General features: G+C 41.4%; 1 protein-coding gene across 3 annotated transcripts in view; it reads left to right on the forward strand.

The window, feature by feature from the left end:
• The window catches only part of SORCS1 (sortilin related VPS10 domain containing receptor 1), a 597,227-nt gene that overhangs the window by 388,590 nt on the left and 189,272 nt on the right, over positions 1-19,365 (forward strand). For all 3 annotated transcript variants that reach the window (XM_033183443.1, XM_033183451.1, XM_033183459.1), the window contains exon 5: positions 13,097-13,170. In XM_033183443.1, coding sequence (XP_033039334.1) covers positions 13,097-13,170 — 74 coding nt within the window. The remainder of the gene's footprint in view (positions 1-13,096; positions 13,171-19,365) is intronic.

A 19,365-nucleotide genomic window follows, 5' to 3' on the forward strand; every position in this document is an offset into this window, starting at 1 on the left:
ATACAAGTGACTGGATGAATTACATTAAATTGGTAGCCCAAAGTTCAGGAGATGGAGCTCTGGTGATCTGTCTACTCCAGAGGTCTTACAAAATGACTTCAGCTGGACTTTAATGGGTATATTGGATTTCTGTTGTGATAGTAGGGGAGGCCAATTTTTTTACAAAAGGAATGTCACATACATGAAATTGTAAAAATCCTGTGTACAAAATTGCAAAATTTTCTGTTTGGCTGAAACTAAAATTGGTTACAGCTAGTTATAATTTACACACATACACACACACACACTTTGGAACCTAATCTTTACTATTTTTCACTGTTTTGGCTGTTTGATTTTTAGGAAAACTAATTTTTGTTTCCTTACTTAGGAGCCTTCAGAAATTTGGGTCCAGAGAATGATATATTTAGAGCTGTAGATTTCAAGGGTTAATCGGTAGTAATTATGAGTATAAACTGTGGTAATATGAGGTCAAAACCAAGACCGGTTGGGATGATATTACAGCAGTCCTGGCATCAGATGCTAAGGGTAAGAACAAAAAGGTATCCTTTGTGACCACAGACCCAGTGAATCCTGTCATTTTAGGGTTGGACGCAGTCTTCATCTGTTTGTTGTTGCTAGGTTTTTTTCTGTATGAGGCTAAGAATCTAAATATCTAAGAGGTTAACAAATTTTCTCAAAGAGAAAAATCACTAATTAGCATCACATGTGGATATTCTACAATTGGGGTAAGGAGCTACCTGACATTTGATAGGGTTCTCATTTTCTTTTTTTTTTTTTTTGAGATGCAGTCTCACCCTGTCACCCAGGCTGGAGTGCAGTGGCGCAATCTGGGCTCACTGCAACCTCCGCCTCCAGGGTTCAGGCGATTCTCCTGCCTTAACCTCCCGAGTGGCTGGGATTACAGGTGTGTGCCACCACGCCTGGCTAATTTTTTGTATCTTTAGTAAAGACAGGGTTTTGCCTTGTTGGCCAGGGTGGTCTCAAACTCCTGACCTTGTGATCTGCCCGCCTCGACCTCCCAAAATGCTGGGATTACAGGCGTGAGCCACCACGCCTGACCAGGGTTCTCATTTTTGAAGGTGATATTTTGAGATGAACAGATGGGTAAAAGCCAGCCTTTCTACTGACCTTTTTTTTTTTTTTTTGAGACGGAGTCTTGCTTTGTCGCCTGGGCTGGAGTGCAGTGGCCGAATCTCAGCTCACTGCAACCTCCGCCTCCCAGGTTCACGCCATTCTCCTGCCTCAGCCTCCCAAGTAGCTGGGACTACAGGCGCCCGCCACCTCGCCCGGCTAATTTTTTGTATTTTTAGTAGAGATGGGGTTTCACCGTGTTAGCCAAGATGGTCTCGATCTCCTGACCTCGTGAACCACCCATCTCGGCCTCCCAAAGTGCTGGGATTACAGGCTTGAGCCACCGCGCCCGGCCTCTCTGTTTCTTTAAGAAAGGATGAAGGATAAATCATACTGGAAAAGACACATTGTGGATAGCCAGCTATACAAGTAGGAATCAGAGAAGACCTCCATATCTCAAGGCTTGAATCACAGAATAGGGAGTGGGGCATTCGCTAGAAGGGAGAGAGCTGCAGCTGTTAGCTGATGGCATTGGCTGGAAGTCAAGTTGAGAGGGTCTGTGGCCACTCAGGTGGGTCAATGATATGGAAATAAAAGCTGACAGTCACCCATGGGTCATGGAGCTTTTAGCACTGATGAGATGTGGCAACAAGGAGGACCATGTGCTGGTGTTGGCTGGCCAGTGACTGCACTTGTCTAGGAAACAGGAACATTTATTCTTTCATGTAAGTATTGTCCATCAGTTTTTCTGTTACAGCTGCTAATGTCACTGCTGTAGATCTCCCAGCTAGGATCTCAGTCAGTATTGTCTCTGCTGGATGCTGTTTTACATCAAATTGTGGTGAACAATCCCTTAGAAAATGCCTTATTGAGGTGGCAACTCCTGTGAACAGGGTCTTCCTCTTTTCTCTTTTTCTTTATTTGCTGACTTCTTTGTTTATTTAAGGCATACTTTCTGTCTTTTGAACACATAGCCACATTTATTTTTCCTTTATCTCCCTGACATTGCTTCTTCTCTCCTTCAGTGAATGTAACTTTTAAGCTCCTAAGGACAGAGTTTGGAGCTCTGGCCTGTAGGATAGACCCCAAATGAGCTGCGATACCCTGGTCTAACTGTGTTTCATCTTGGGTGCCTGAATCCCAGTGGAGGCTTTTTGATGTGGACATTATAAGGGACTCAAAGAGTTTTGTTGAATAGACGTTCCTTTCTGGCCCAAGACAGAATTTTACTGCATATCAGTTCTATGGGAAGTCATATTAAGATTTAAAAAGGTGGTTTTAATCAGGGAAAAATGTGCATGGCCAAATGTCCTCAGAATTCACAAAACCAAGGTTTTTGATATTTTTTCTTTTCACTTAGAAAGAGAAATCTGTTTGTGATGTTCAACATCTAGGTGATTGTATTATTCAGGGTTCTCCAAAGAAACAGAAGCAATAAGAGAAAGAGGGAGAGAGAGAGATTGGAGTGGGGGGAGAGGGGAGAGAGAGAGAGAGAGAGATTGATTGATTATGGAATTTACTCATGCGATTATGGAGGCACGTAAGTCCCAAGATCTGCCTTCTGCAAGCTGGACAACCAAGAATGCCAGTGGTATAATTCAGTCCAAGTTGGAAGCCCTGAGAATTGGGTGGGGGTGGAACCAATGGTGTAAGTCCTGGTCCAAGTCCAAAGTCCTGAGAAGCAGGAACTCTGATGTCTGAGGGCCAGGGGAGACAGATGGATATCCCAGCTCAAAAAGAAAAAGGGAATTCACCTTCCCTCTGCCTTTTCTATTCAACACCTCCAAGGATTGGATGATGCTCACCCACATTGGAGAGGGTAGATTTTCTCAGCCTACTGATTCAGACACTAATGTCTTCTAGAAAATCCCTTATAGATACACCCAGATAAGTTTTATCAGCTCTTTGGGCATCTCTTAGCCAAGTCAAGTTGACCCATAAAATTAACCATCACCATAGTTGCCAAGAGGTAAATCCTATCTTGTCTGGGGATGTGGCTATCCAGGCACCACTAGAATGACTGAAAGGAAAAGGTGTGGAACCTTTTACCCATTGTAATTCTTAAATGAATAGTCTGGGTACATAGGAAACCCTGCCCTGAGACTTACTGAGTAAAGATATAGGAGCTGGACTTGGCCTCTGAAGGGCCTATGTGAGGATGTGCCTTTGGAAAGCCCTGAAATTTTCAGAAAAAAAGGATATTATAGATATAATTCTAGAGATTCTGTTTCAAATGGACAGGAGGTTATTTGGTGTATAAAATCCCACCCCTCACATTTTTAAAACAATGAATCCTTGTGGAAAGTATGAAGAATTCCATGGCATCTATTATAGGAGCACCAAAATCTTGCTTTCTTTTATTAACTTATTTTTTATTTCTATAAAACAGTAGGCAAACCAAGCATTCTACCCATTTAAAGAAATTTCTTTGTATTTGGAAACTGAACTGATAAGAGAAAGGAGATATAGTCCTTTACTTCATTGCTAGCTGACTTTCCTGCCTCAATACAGGAAACCACCCAAGGAAGGCTTAGCAGAAGGCTGAGTCTGCCAGATTACATCTTTATTTTAATTTGGCAATAAACTAGTGTACAAACTGTGCTATAAAACATTGCCTCCAACGGCATCTCTCAGTCTGTCTTAAACACCTCACTAAACATGATGTGTTGGGAAACATTTGAAATGAGAGAAAACAAAGAGCAGATGTGACTGTAAGGAAATTGAAAAAAAAAAACAGGAGAGAAGCATAAGAATCTGTGTATACTTCAGCTTTGCTGTCTATGCCAGGGCAAGGGCTCTTGATGCCTCTGTTAGGATTTGCAATGGAGAAGTATTTGTAAAGCGGAGAGTGCCATGTTGTGAAACCAACATAAACACGGTCAGGACTCTGGCTGCTGAGCGGCTGGAGAGCAGAGGCCCCTTGCTGTCCTTATCCAGACCTCTTCTTCAGGTAGCTCCAGAGAAGGGCTGCTGCCCCTGACCATGAGCAAGAAGGGCTGTTCTTTCTCTGTCCTGTGCAGTCACCACCCTCGTGGACGTCCAAGACCACCTAGAGCATGAACGCAGTTCCTACACAAACAGGCAAGAAATACAATTGAACAAAACAGCCTGGGTCCAGACTGTGGGAAGTTGGAGAGCAGGTGTTCATTTAGAAGGAGGGAGGGAGGCTGTCAAGCTCTAGCCTGCTGTTCTTGCCATGTAGGAAGGTGGGTCCAAAGTCACCAGACCTTCAGAATTCTTTCTTTTTTTTGAGAGAAGTAATTCTGCTTTGTTTTCAATGTGAAATGTTCTTATTTTTATGTGTGTAACCATGACCTCAAAAATTTCAAAAGAAGCACTGCATAGGGCGAATAAACCTCATCTGCTGCTCTGTGCTTGTCCTTTCTTCTTTCCCATTATCTTTGTTTTACTTTGTTCATGGCTTTCCCTTTTGATTTTATTTGAGAAGATGTTATTTATTTATTTATTTGCAATTTTTTGAAAAAAGTACATTCAAATAAATGATTGGTTTTATCGAGGGAGAATAAAACCTTTAGGACAGTTTGGTGAGCCACCCTTTATTTTGTGGCAGTTCTAGAATATTTGTAAGTTTATATTGACTCGCTTATTTTGGTGCTCTGTGAGTCCGCATTCCAAGTAAGAACATGTAGAAAGCTTGCTTCATTCCTGATCTTCTTTAAATTCCAAAGGATCACAGTTTATGAAATAAACAGAAAATCCTAAGGCCTGTATGTTGGCCTTCCCTTCAACATTTTTTGGTACATATGTGTCAGACACCAAAACATTCTTTTAAAGGCAGAAAACAGGCTTTGATAGGGAGGTTCTGTATACAAATAATGGAAAATCTATTTTTTTTTCTTTTTTTGGGGACATAGCCTTGCTGTCTTACCCAGGCTGGAGTGCAGTGATGTGATCTTGGCTCACTGCAACCTCTACCTCCCGGGTTCCAGCGATTCTCCTGCCTCAGCTTCCCAAATAGCTGGGATTACAGGCACCTTCCACCATGCCTGGCTAATTTTTGTATTTTTTTTAGTAGAGACGGGGTTTGACCATGTTGGCCAGGCTGGTCTTGAACTCCTGGCCTCAAGTGATCTGCCTCAGCCTCCCAAAATGCTGAGATTACAGGCGTGAGCCCTGTGCCTGGCTGGAAACCTTAAATATTAACAGTCAGCATTCTCCCCATAAATGAAAACTGACTTTCAGTTAAAATCATATGTTGATAGAAAAGGAAAAATGGACTGCCAATGTGATGAACAGCCAATGACAGAATTTTAGTAACATACGTAAAAGTGAATTTTATTAAAAAAGAACTAATTTTAGTTCTCTGCCTTCTCTCTCTCTCTACCAGTCTTGCAATGTTTTTAAAGTTTCATATCTATTCTACATGTATATCTATAAACATATCTATAAACAAAAAATCTTCTCTTTATTCCTTTTAATCATTAATCATTCCTTTCTTTTTCTTTCTTTTTTTTTTTTTTTTTTTTTTGAGACAGCGTCTAGCTCTGTCACCCAGGCTGGAGTGCAATGGTGTGATCTCAGCTCACTGCAACCTCCACCTTCCAGGTTCAAGCGATTCTCCTGCCTCAGCCTCCCGAGTAGCTGAGATTACAGGCACGTGCCACCACGCCCGGCTAATTTTTGTATTTGTTAGTAGAGACGCGGCTTCACTGTCTTGACCAGGCTGGTCTCGAACTCCTGACCTCGTGATCTGCCTGCCTTGGCTTCCCAAAGTGCTGGATTATAAGCGTGAGCCCCTGCGCCCAGCCAATCGTTCCTTTCTTTTTCTGAGTGAGCCCTCACGGAAGGGAGATATTTATCATGGCCGCTTTGAATGGCAAACATTCCCTGGGAAATAATGACGACTTAATAAGAAAACAGATGCCAGTGCTTTCAAAATCTCAGTCATATTTTGGTTTATCACCACTGACTGACAGTAGAGTGAGCTGGTAAGAGGATCAGCTGTCTGCTCTACCAGGTCCTACCCCTGCTCTGTGACCTTCAACAGGTCATTTAAATGTAGGTTCTCCAACTGTAAAGTGGAAATAATAATAAGAGTACCTGGCTCCTGGGGCTATTTGATGATACTGAGATAACGCATGCAAAATATAAACACAGAGCCTGGCACATAGCAAAAATGGCATAGATACCAGCCACTGTATTATCCAACGACCTGAAAAATAGCACTGCCAGTGTGGTGCAGCTGGAATTAGAGAAAGCCTGTCTTAGTCAGAGGCTGTCTTATCCCAGTGTCTTTCCAGTACGTAGAGCTACAGGCACTTTAATCAATTTAATTTAAATGCCTTTTTAGACAATCACTAAAAGGTCCTGTGAAAGCAGAATGAATGGAACAGGACAGATGGATATACGGTACTTAGAAATATTATTGATTATAATAATAGAACACCATTAAATATTAAAGTATTTATCTTCACATTAACTCTATTTGCTTTTGAATAGACCTAGCAGCCCCTTAATGTCAAAAGGGCAAGTTGAGATAAGGACAAATTGATCCTTGAAATTCAACCCCCTGGGGATATTCAAATGATTTCTGCACAAGCACAAACACTTAGGAAACTGATATCTACCTAATGTCATCATGTTTCCCCAAGGCACTGCATTAAGTTAAAAGGCACTCAGTTTTTTATAAGAAATATGTTGAGCATTATATACCATGCTGGTTTGGCAGGATTTTCATGTGCTTGAAATTTCCCAATGTCAGAGCTGATTTCTAATCTCATGAATATGTAAGTAATTTAAGTATCCAAGTACAAAACTGGCAATTAGAGTGGAAACCAGGGAGCTCGCTAAATGTCAACCCCAACCCTTGTTTATAAAACAAATTCTCAAGCTGAAATGCCATCATATGCAAACAAGGAAGGTCTGCGTTCACCTTAGATACCATGTTTAAACAGGTTGTATCATTATTTTTCAATTGCTACCTTTGATCTGCCTGTTTCTAATGATTTGGAAAAAAAAAAAAAAACAGAGCTCCAAGAATAAGGAGAAATGAACATTTTAAAACAAGCAATTGGGTTTAAGATGTGAACAGGCAGGCACAATTGTGCTATTTGATAGTTTTGTAGGCTTTGAAAGAGAGGTATTTGTATGTCCAAATTTTTAGCTAGTTCTTCATCTGTTCTATGCCACCAACACTTGTCTTTAAGAATGTTTAAGGGGCCGGGCGTGGTGGCTCATGCCTGTAATCTCAGCACTTTAGGAGGCCGAGGCGAGCAGATCATTTGAGGTCATGAGTTCACGACCAGCCTGGCCAACATGGTGACACCCCCCCCCCACCTCCGGCTCTACTAAAAATACAAAAATTGGCTGGGTGTGGTGGTGTATGCCTGTGATCCTAGCTAACGGGGAGGCTGAGGCAGGGGAATCGCTTGAACCCTGGAGGCAGAGGTTGCAGTGAGCCGAGATGGCGTCACTGTACTCCAACCTGAACAACAGAGTGAGACTCTGTCTCAAAAAAATAAATAAAAATAAATAAATATGAATCTTTAAGGCCAAGATTTTATCTTATCATGTTCCTATATACCTCCAGACCTGGATGCACAGGAGGTGTTCACAAATCAAACTCGCCCACAGTCGTATATTGACCCTCCCTTCCCAACCAGCTCCAGTTCCGTAGTCTAATCTTCTAAGCTTCAGGGCACCACCCTCAACTGTAGGGCTTGTGACAGACTTCAGTGACATCTGGGGAGTGGACAGTGACAAATCTGATAAATCCAATGCAGGAGAGATTGATGGAACCAGCAATAGGCCATCATTCCTGCCCAGCCTTCATCAGCAAAGCCTGACTGCTCAGCTTTGATACTCTTATCTTTTGACTTTAATGACATTTGGATCCAGTCTACATCAGTTCCCCACAAGTACTGATAAGATTGCACCTACCCAGCCTGCTTCCAGGCTCTCTTTATAGCCCCAGCTTCCACTTCACTGTTATGCATCCCTACCAAACTGGGTCTCTTGCTATTGACCAAAGAAATGTGAGAACACCACCCTGAGTTTTGCTGCTCTGTTTATTTGCACAGACTGACCCATTCCCCTGGAACACTGTTTCTGCATGTCTTCATTCTAAGACATGTTAATTGTACTACAAAGCCACTATGAATTATTTTGCAAATTCCAAACTTTTCCTCTAAAACATAGGCCACTACAACACAGGCCACTACAACACTGTACACAAAATATTAGACATTACTGTAGGTTGTCTGTGATATCACTAATACACTAACATTTTCTTTGAGAAACTTTATTGGGGCAGGGTTGGGTGTGAGGTCTGGATTGGGCATCATGGCTCTCTCACTATCTGCTCTCTGTACTGAACAGCCAAGGTAAAGACTCATATCAGCTCTTAGTGAAGTTTGCGGAATCCTTTTAAGTGTTGCAGATTTTGGTTCCCCTTAGTGTGGGTTCTGGTCCCCTCCTGTGCCGTGGAATGAGAGCATCAGAACATACTTCTGAGGACAGCATTTTTCTCTGGACTGATTCTCTTTCCTCCTATTGAGGGTGATGGAAAAAAGAACTTGATATTTGTGATGCCTCAGGCCTGGCATTAGGAATGTATATGAAGTCCTTAAGGTACCATCTCTTTCTTGCTAAAAAGGATGCAGGAATAGCAGTGAGAATCAGAGAGTCATGAGGTGGATGAGTGCTTTGTACCCAGGCCATCCCCAGGGCAGTATTAGGATGAGGCAAATAAAATAGAACTGGCAGGATTTTCTGTCAGCCTTTTCAAGAAGTACAATTTGCAGGCCCCCTGCTTCCAAAATGTTAAGAGGAGAGAAGGAAAGAGGAGTGGGCAGGCAACCTTGAAAAGAGCCGACAGCAGGATGTTTTCCACCAACGCAGACGTCTTCTAAGGAGCCTGTGTGGAGGAGCTCCAGGAAACTGCCCCCTGACCAGGGAAGCCGCCGTGGGAAGCTTTGTGGTGAATAACATCTGGTCCCGTGAACCAAAGACTTAAAACATTATCACAACTCTTAGCTTCTATGGAATTCTCCTAGCACAAATTTCTGTGGAATGGATGCTCTTTCACTCATTTCCCAGCTGCAAAAGAGAATTCCATCACGTGCACATCTCTAACAATCTGCAAAGAGAGGACACGTTGATCCGATTTAGAAATATTGAAAAGACTTTTTAAGGACACTGACATTTGCAAGCTTGTGGATCACCACAAGGAGCTGAATTTCTTATCTAGTAGCAAGTTGTCACTCTTCTAGGGATTTAACCAAAATGTGAATGTTAAGGTGGAAACGAAAGTTGGAAATGGCTGCTCCCCTTCTCTCATCCCGTCTTTATCTGCTGTAGACTAGGAATCTTGAGCAAAACCAGTGCATCCCATTCTTTCCCTCCCCCAGTTTATTTTGTCCTGCTGTGGCATCCCTCTTTATCATTCCTTATAGCCGGTGCCCACCATCCAACTTGCAGCTCCAAAGACATCCAGAGGATGGCGCCAGAGATGCCTAAGAGTTGGCTCAAAGCTGTCAATGAAACTAACCCTGGCGATTTCATCCTTTGGAATTAAGTGTATTTTTATCTGCATTCTTCTTAAAGCAAACAAAGACAGATGGCAAGGAAACAAGCCAATGTGAAAGATGTCTTTAAAAAAAAAAAAAAAATCCTTCAGGAGAGGAACATGTCAGGAAAGAGAGAGAAGTGCTAATAGCTCCAGACCAGCATAATGACAGTCTGGAGGGTTAGGCCCTAAGGCTGCTGATAGATCTTGAGCACAGGTGAGTGCTGGGTTTGTGCTCATTAAGTTGTATTTACTAATGCAAGGATATAGTCACAGATACTTCAGAATGATTTTAGACAGAAAGGATTTTCTGTGTTGCATTCTTATTGCAGATATAACCAGACTCTTTCCTTGTTCTCTAACATTTCTGCTCCTTCAGTTCTTTTTCAACATTTATAGTAATGTTAGCTAAACAAAATCAAACCCTCTAAGAAGGGCAATTTTAAGTTCATGACACGGCACTAGTAGAGGCACAGTGGCCTCCTAAAACTAGATTAAGTACTCTTCCATCCTCCTGTTAATCTTTCTGTCTTTCTCTAAGTTTGGCATAGCTAGAGAAAGCTGCTGCTGCTTTCTCTGATGTGATAGATAGTAATGATAGTTCTCAGTTCTGTGTTCTGACAGTCAAACCTTGGAGCCAGAGACAGACAGGCAGGGAAATAAATCTTATTTAGGTGTGCCAACACTATGAATTTTATTAAAGGACCTTGACTCATTCTACAGGGAAAGCCTTCCGCTGGTGGCTGAGACAGTCATTGGGTAAAATGCTTTGATACCTTTCCCTTCTTTGTGGAGGAGCACTTTGCTTCCAGACTCTGTAGGTTTAATTAACACGTTAACTTGAATGGCTGAGTTTTTTTCTTTTTAGTCAGTATAACACCAGACTGGACAACTAACTTTTTAGGGAGAAAATGTCTGAAGTAGTATGTGGAGAATACAGAGCAGTTTTGTCTAAAAGTGAATATTCAAGACTCTGCTTTCAAATCCATGGGAGTTTCAAATACACTGATATTTACCGAGTTTTGTGGATGTGTGTTTTGTTTGTTTTTTAGGAATATGCCTCTAGTTATAAATCCATGGAAGCAAAATATATTCCTCTGATAAATTTTCTTTGTCCACCAGTTGTGAAACCTGGGTGCTTTATTAGGTAGAAACATGACTAGGAAATTCACGTGGTTCCAAATCATTATCTTTTTCCTTTATCATCTACTGTTTGAGGCACCTGTACATGTAGAAGGATAGGATTTCCAACATCTAAAAGCTTCGCAATCTCATTAAAGAGGCAGGAAGTGGTCTTAGAAATTTTAGAGTAATTTTAGATAGAAAGGAATTTCTGCTTTTCATTTGTGAAAGATTCTCTTGAAAGGCTGTTAAGAGAATTAAATATAAATACATGGCTGGTAGTTTGATAGCATCTGCTCTTGTTCCACAGTTCTTTGGAGATGAGACCGGTAGGAATCTTAGTAGGTAGAGGAGGGTTCATAGAGGAGGTGGCCTTTCATCTGGCTCTGAAAACAAGAGTGGTGTTGAAGAAGGAAAGTCTTGAAGCCACTTTTGCCAGAGTGGGCAGCCTCAGTGAAAGCACAGCAGGGCGTGTGTGGGAAGGTGACAGGGCCAGCCCACCAGGACCAAAAGGTACCTTTGGAGAGAGTAAATTGAAAGAATCTCACTGAGCTGAATAAGAGAGGCTTGGTTTATTGGATTGTTTTGTATACCCACTGCTCAAGGGGCCTCTACATGCTCACAAATAACAAAGTTGCTCTTTGAAGATATAAACAAATGTCATGGGACATACCTGAGTGGTCCATAGGCTCCAGATTCAAGCTTAGGGGATAAATTTAAAAACAGAAAAACAGAACCACAAATGCTGGTGCCCAACAATTCCTCACAGAGATGAATTCTCTGTGGAAGCGGGAATAGTAATCCTTTGGTGTAGCCGTAGGAGCACACAGAGTTTATGTATTATTCTTGCAGCATGTATATGAGTTCAACCTGTTACCCAGACATATTATTTTGAACTGTCCTGCTACTTTTACATTTGCATTAATCTTTGTATGTTACTAAATATAGATATATCTGTATGACATAGGCACACCACAATGGTATGAACTCTGCTTCCTTTAAACTTATAGAAAGAAGTAGAGCTCTAGGCTTAAAAAAAAAAGAAAAGAAGACAAAGGGGAGAGAGAGAGAAGTGGTTACTCTCGGGTTGGGTGCCTGCTGCTGTTGTACAGTTCTCCATGTTGAAATACCAGGTGTTCAGGACATGCTGGGAACAAGAAGCCGGCCATGCATACACTGCCTGTTTGGGTTCTCAGTTAAGATGGTGTGACCTGTCCCATCTTCTGTTATCTCTATGAGGGGAGTTGTCACCCATCTCTCCTTGGCACTTATTAAATATATCAAACATGAAATGTACCCAGGAAACCAGTCTCCCTCAGGCATGATGGCCAAAGAATGAATAATAGGCTGGGCGTGGTGGCTCACACCTGTAATCCCAGCACTTTGGGAGGCTGGGATGGGCAGATCACGAGGTCAGGAGATTGAGACCATCCTCACTAACATAGCGAAACCCCATCTCTAGTAAAAGTAATAATTAAAAAAAATAGCCAGGGGTGGTGGCAGGCACCTGTAGTTCCAGCTACTCGGGAGGCTGAGGCAGGATAATGATGTGAACCGGTGAGGCGGAGCTTGCAGTGAGCCGAGATCACACCACCGCACTCCAGCCTGGGCAACAGAGTGAGACTCCATCTCAAAAAAACAAAAGCAAAAACAAAAGAATAATAAAAAAGACTTAGAAAGAAAAAGGTACAGATTCTCCTTGACTGGATGCCTGAATAATGTGTAATTATTACTTAGATAAGCTTACATAGATAAGTTGGCTTATTTATATGTTGTCCCTGTCTATCTTACCACTTTGACTCATGCTGTTCCTTTGCGAATAATGCTATTTTTGTCCATTTGAATGCTGTCATTCATTCAGGTCCCAGCTGTTTCACCACAGCATCTGGGAAGCATCCCTAAATTGGCTCCTGTCTTCTGCATTGTTTTATCACTGGCTGCCTCGTGCATTTCTCATTATGTGAGCCAGGTTCAGGTTACATTGCATGCTCTTCCAGAACCTTGTCTAGATGTTGCACTTCTTTGCATTCCCCACAATTCTCGGCCCATGCTAGGTCTAGTGGCACAGCTGACTTTATCGCCAGGCAGAACAGGGTGTGCATTCCAGTTCATTCAACTACTGACTTGACATGTAATTTCTAACAAGTCAGTTAATCCTTCTCAGCTTCCATTTCCTCAACTGTAAAATGAAGATATTAATCTGCCTTGCAGAGCTTGTATAAGGAATGGAGATGGTACATGTGGAGCACTCACCTTGTGTATGGCAGGTGTTCAATAAATGTTAGGTATGATTATTACTATTGATCCAATGAACTGATGTTTGTGTATGTGATGTACTATAGAACCATAGTGTTGAGTAACTTCTGTTCTTTACAGTTATACAGCTCTGCTGAATTTGGGAGAAGGTGGCAGCTTATCCAAGAAGGGGTTGTACCAAACAGGTTCTACTGGTAAGTCTCACTTTATCTTGTAGCACATTGAGATATGATCTAGTCAGATATAACCTAGTAAATGACCATTAGAATCTTGTTCTCACCAGTGCTCTCACATAAGGTCTGTTCTTACTGGGACATGCCCACATCCCCTCAGGGCAGGATGTGACATTAGAGTAAGAAACACTTTAAGAGAATGTTAAAAAATGTGTCACAGTCTTCTTGAAAAACCCCAAATGGATTATGGAGGTTACTGAACTGCAAGGGCTTTATTAGAATTGCTTTGTTATATTTTGGTGGAATTGTGGAGAGAGACATTTAAAAAAATCTAATAGTGACTTTTTATTATTAAAATCATTATATACACATATAACATATTCAAATGAAGATTTTCAGTCTAAAGAAGTAGGTGTTATTTAGTCTAAAAGTAGATCTTCCTCTCATTCCTGATTTTAGATCTTGTAAGCCTTCTCCTTGTCATTTATTTATTTATTTATTTTAGACAGTCTCACTCTGTCGCCCAGGCTGTAGTGCAGTGGTGTGGTCTCAGCTCACTGCAACTTCTGCCTGTCTCCTGCCTCAGTCTTCCCAGTAGCTTGGACTACAGGTGCACGCCACCATGGCTGGCTACTTTTTGGATTTTTAGTAGAGATGGGGTTTCACCATGTTGGTCAGGCTGGTCTTGAACTCCTGACCTCAAGTGATCTGCCCACCTCGGCCTCCCAAAGTGCTGGGATTATAGGCTTGAGTCACCGTGCCTGGCCAGCCTTCTCCTTGTCATGTGGGACACAGTTGCTATTACTAGTTTCTCAATTATCTTTCTAGAAATGTTCTGTGAATTGCCAAATGTGTGGTGTGTGTGTGTGTGTGTGTGTGTGTGTGTGTGTGTGTGTGTGTGTAGTCTTACTTTGCTTGGGCTGCAGTAACCGAATACCATAGACTGGGTAGCTTAAACAACAGATATTTATTCTTCATTGTTTAAGGCTGGGGAGTTCAAGGTGCTGGCAGATTTGGTTCCTGCTAAAGACTCCCTTCCTGGCTTGCAGATGGCTCCCTTCTGTCTGTGTCCATACATGGTAGAGAGAACTCTGATCTCTCTTCCTCTTTTTTTGTTTTTTGTTTTTTTTTTGAGACGCCTGCCTCAGCCTCCCCAGTAGCTGGGACTACAGGCGCCCACCACCACACCTGGCTAATTTTTTGTATTTTTAGTAGAGAGGGGGTTTCACCATGCCTAGCCAGGATGATCTCACTCTCCTGACCTCATGATCCCCCGGCCTCGGCCTCCCAAAGTGCTGGGATTACAGGTGTGAGCCACCACGCCTCTTCTTTTTTTTTTTTTTAATCAGGGCATTAATCCCATCATGAGGACCCTATCCTCATGACCTAAGCTAAACCTAATCACTTCTTAAAGACCCTATTTGCAAATACCATCACATCATTGTGGGTTAGAGTTTCAGCATACGAATTTTGAAGAGACAAAAATGTTCAGTCCCTAACAAATATATAGATAGAGATACTCACATTTACATAAATGGTAGCTGTGCACACTGTTCTATGCCTTGTTTTTTTTTTGAGGGGATGCAGTTTATTATGCATACATCATTATTTTTAGTTGACTACATATCATTTTGCTCTAAGAATATAGATTGGAGGTAAATCTTATGCCTAATTAATGCAAAACATAAACTATATATGTTAGTGGGATGTATGTATAGGAAAAGAGAAATAGGTGAAGAGAAAGAGAGAAGGGGACAGCAAGAAAAAGAAAGGGACAAAGGAAATAGCATTCCTTTCTTTAACCGCCTCAGTTCATCCCCCTAGTTAAACTAGAGGTGGCTCTGTCCATGGGAATGGGTGGGTAAAATTGAAAACAAGGAAAATATCAGAAGTTAACTTTGGCTTTTAAGTTTCCAAGGTCTTAGATTCTGGCAAAGTAAGAACAAAGCACAGAACATTCTAGTGTGATTTTGATGTTAATATTTATCAATACCTTTGAATATACATCCTACCTCCTGCCAAAAGATGTGATTCTACGTTACCCTAATTTCTCTAATCTGCCTGTGGAAAAGACATTCAGGTTGTTTCAAGATTTTTGCTACTATAAACTGTGTAACAAGGAACTAGTTCAGACAAGAGTTTATCCTTTATTCATGTCATTCAGAATCACTGTGACAGTGACCTTTTAGGAGCCAATGAGCTCCCTGCAATGAGGGCAGTGAAAGTATCTCCTCTTGATTCCTCTTGAAATCACACTGCCTCTCATCAGCCTTTAGAGTTACAGGCAGAATAGATCACCGAGGTACATAATAGCTTCCCACCTCCACTCCAATTCTTTCGCTTTTATATGAACTTCTAAGAGGAATGCATTTTTATCTTTCTCATTTTCAAACACTACCCTAAAACCCCTGTGGGAGTTGAAAGCCAGAGAACTACATTAGAGAAATCTCTTAAAAAGCTAGCAAAACTGCCTGAAAAAGTTAGGCCATTTGCAAACAAACTAGCTCTGAGATAATAACACAAGGACTTCTATATAGCAAGATACCACTTTTTCCCCTATCAAAACGAGGCATTTGTAACTAAAGGAGGTTTTGTTGCACAGAAGCTTATTTACCTCTCTCCCTCTGGTGCTCTTGTTCAGGATGGTGTGAGCCTTGCTTCTAAAGTCCAAATTGACATCTCCTGTCTCCAGGAACTCAACTCTGTCTCTTACTGAATCTCCTTTCTCTGGTCAGCGTTTTTTTCTCCCTCTCTTACTAATTTTGTATTGTACTCATGAGAAACCTTCATCTCTGTGTGTTTTGTCTATAAAGTATAAAGTTAGTTTATGGAAGACAGGGTTCATGTCTTTTTCTTTCATTCTCTCCCTTTTTGGGTACATAGAAAGGCCTCAGAAAATAAGCAAATGAAGGACTGAAATAAATGAATGTTGTCCTCCTAGTTTATCCTGGAAATGCAGTTGCTGCTTTGCTAATGAAAAAGCATGAGGGACAAATCTTCTCTCAAGTCCTACTTTCAAATGACTGCAAATATCTGCTCATGGTGCCTAGAACTATAGGGTAGGAAGTACCCATTCAGAGGACTTGGCAGAAGTTGGTTCCTACCAAAAGAAACAATGAAACATATGGACAGGATGGGCAAGAAAAAGGAACTGAGATGAAGTGGTACGTATATACAGTGTTTTCTATGTCACCAGAGGTCTTATTTATGCATTATTATAACCTGAACAGACCTCACCACTGCTTCCACCAGTGCTAATAGCAATATTTTCTTGCCTATTCCTTGAAGAAGGAATCTTCTCTGTGAAAGCTTGACTAGCAAAGCTCTTCTAATCGAAAGCCATAAAATTATCTTTATAAAAACATTACACATTATTGTATATGAATTCTTTTTTTTTTTTTTTTTTTTGAGACGGAGTCTCGCTCTATCACCCAGGCTGGAGTGCAGTGGCCGGATCTCAGCTCACTGCAAGCTCCGCCTCCCGGGTTTACGCCATTCCCCTGCCTCAGCCTCCTGAGTTGCTGGGACTACAGGCGCCCGCCACCTCGCCCGGCTAGATTTTTGTATTTTTTTAGTAGAGACGGGGTTTCACCGTCTTAGCCAGGATGGTCTTGATCTCCTGACTTCGTGATCCGCCCGTCTCGGCCTCCCAAAGTGCTGGGATTACAGGCTTGAGCCACCGCGCCCGGCCCAATTGTATATGAATTCTAATTGACCTGTTAAGTAAAAGAAATAAAACCTCTTTCTTTTGTTTTTGAAAACAGAGACACATCTTGCCCATTCAAATCTTAATAGTGCAACAAGCACTACTTAAACTTAAGCTCTTTAATCCTCATAACAACCTTCCGAAGTAAGCTTTTCATTATCATCATTAACAGATAGGGAACCTATGGTATAGAAAAGGTAAGTAAGTTGGCTAAAGTCACACAGCTGGAAAGTGCCAGAGCCAGAATTTGAATGAAGGCTGTCTGTCACCGAAGTCTGTGCTCTACTAAATCAACAAATGCTGTTGTCTCTGCCTCTTAGCCTTATGTTCTTGTCTGGGACTGTGAGCCCTGGAAATCTAGCACCCTCAGGCATATGAATGGTGAGAACCCAGAGTTCTTATGACCACAGTGCCAACTGTGCTTGTCAAGTGGCTCACATGGGTTCCTTAAGCTTGGTTGATTTTTCTAGAGAAGGCATGGGAACTCGTAAATTGCATAGTACCATGACTGTTGATGAAAATGTCGGTCTCTGCCCACATGGTCTGTATTTTCTAACTCTGAGCAACTACCTTAAGCTGACAGAAAAGTTGTCAGTCAAAGCAATATTTATTAGATTCACTTCTAGAAACCAGTTATGTCGAATTATATAGGAACTATGGGGCTATCTAGGATAATTCAGCAAAGTATAGTTAAAGTAAACCTCCTTTAATCATTTCTGCTTGGAACCTGGCTATTGGGAGTGTGCATGGGACTGAGGGAGATTTCTCTAGTGTTAAATCAAATTGTTAAGTTACCATGGGTAATAACATAGAATTTCCCTAAAGAAGAAATGAAGACCAATTCATATTTTTTCCTCATCACCAAACACATTGATAATTATTTTTATTTCTGATAGCAATGGTCATGCCACCCCTGGAAGTAATAAATAGCAATTGTGAAATAATTATGACATGTAACAGCTTATTCTTTTTTTTTTTTTTTTTTTTTTTTTTAAGTACAGACAGGGTTTCACCGTGTTGGCCAGGATGGTCTCGATCTCTTGACCTTGTGATCCACCCACCTTGGCCTCCCAAAGTGCTGGGATTACAGGCATGAGCCACCATGCCCAGCCTGTAACAACTTATTCTTATTTTATCCCAGTGGTTTCTGATAATGTTACCAAAGCACTAGAGGTTTGGTCAAGACCCTACTGCACAAAAAGCAAGTCACTGAGACAGCAAGTATTGCCAAGGAAGAAGGCTTTAATTAGGTGCTGCAACCAAGGAGATGGAGGCTAAGTCTCAAATCCATCTCCCTGGCTAAAAGTATGAGTTTTTTTTTTTTTTTTTTTTTTAGCAGGAAATCAATGTAACAGGGTGTACAACAGGAACTAGGGAGGGGCAAGGAGACATCTGGTTCATGGTCTGATGAGTTTCAGTTCTTTAATACTTTTTTTTTATAGGCTTGAAGATCCTTTCCTGAGGAAGGAACTCAGATAAAACAAATACAGGTTTCAAGCTTTAACAGCAGAAGGGTCAATTTCTATGTTTATCTAAAAGAACAGTGTATGGGAGTATTGAGCTGGTTTTATTAATACTACCATAGCAACCATAAATATGAACTTTCCTCCAAGGAGTTCAGATTATTTCTAAAACTTATTTACATATATAGAACATCATATCATGTAAGAGACAGAATAATAATTACCATTAATAGAATAGGTGTCCTTTTAATTTAACTGACAGCAACAGTGGTCTTGTTCTTTCCTATGCTGGAAATCAATTATATTGGGAGGCAGTACAACTTGCAGGTCAAGGGGTTCAAGGACACTGAGGTTTAATTTCTAGCTTTGCCATTTACTAAGTAAAAAAATTCATGGGGAAGTTTCATAATTTCTTTGTGACTCAGTTTTTTCCCCCTGTAAAATAATTAATACCTACTTCATCAAATGAGATGCTTCTTGTGATTTGGTTACATGCCTTGTGCCTAAGAATCATCTTGAATGCCCACTGGCTAACAGTGTTAATATTATTCATAATAGCTACCTTTCTATCTCTGTTAATTTTGTTTTTCTTTGTGTTGTCTTCATTATCAGGTTTGCTTTTCCCATTTTGTGACAGCAGTGGACACTAGCAGCTTTAGGCTTACTCTTTTTTTTGACATTGCCTCGCTCTGTCACCTAGGCTGGAGTGCAGTGGCATGATCTCGGCTCACTGTAACCTCTGCCTCCTGGATTCAAGAGATTCTCCTGCCTCAGCCTCCCTGAGTATCTGGGACTACAGGCGCATGCCACCACACCTGGCTAATATTTTGTATTTTAGTAGAGACGGAGTTTCACCGTGTTGCCCAGGCTGGTCTTGAACTCCTGAGTTCGGGCAGTCCACCTGCCTCAGCCTCCCAAAGTGCTAGGATTACAGGTGTGAGCCACCGCGCCCGGCCTAGGCTTACATTTTAACAGTTTGGAAATCCCATCAAGCCAGTCTGTCTCTTTTTCTCTGTTTCCAGGGATTGAATCTGAGAGGCCTGGCTT

This window comes from Trachypithecus francoisi, unplaced genomic scaffold, assembly GCF_009764315.1.
Source record: "Trachypithecus francoisi isolate TF-2019V2 unplaced genomic scaffold, Tfra_2.0 Contig01579, whole genome shotgun sequence".
In the NCBI taxonomy this organism is placed as follows: Eukaryota; Metazoa; Chordata; class Mammalia; order Primates; family Cercopithecidae; genus Trachypithecus; species Trachypithecus francoisi.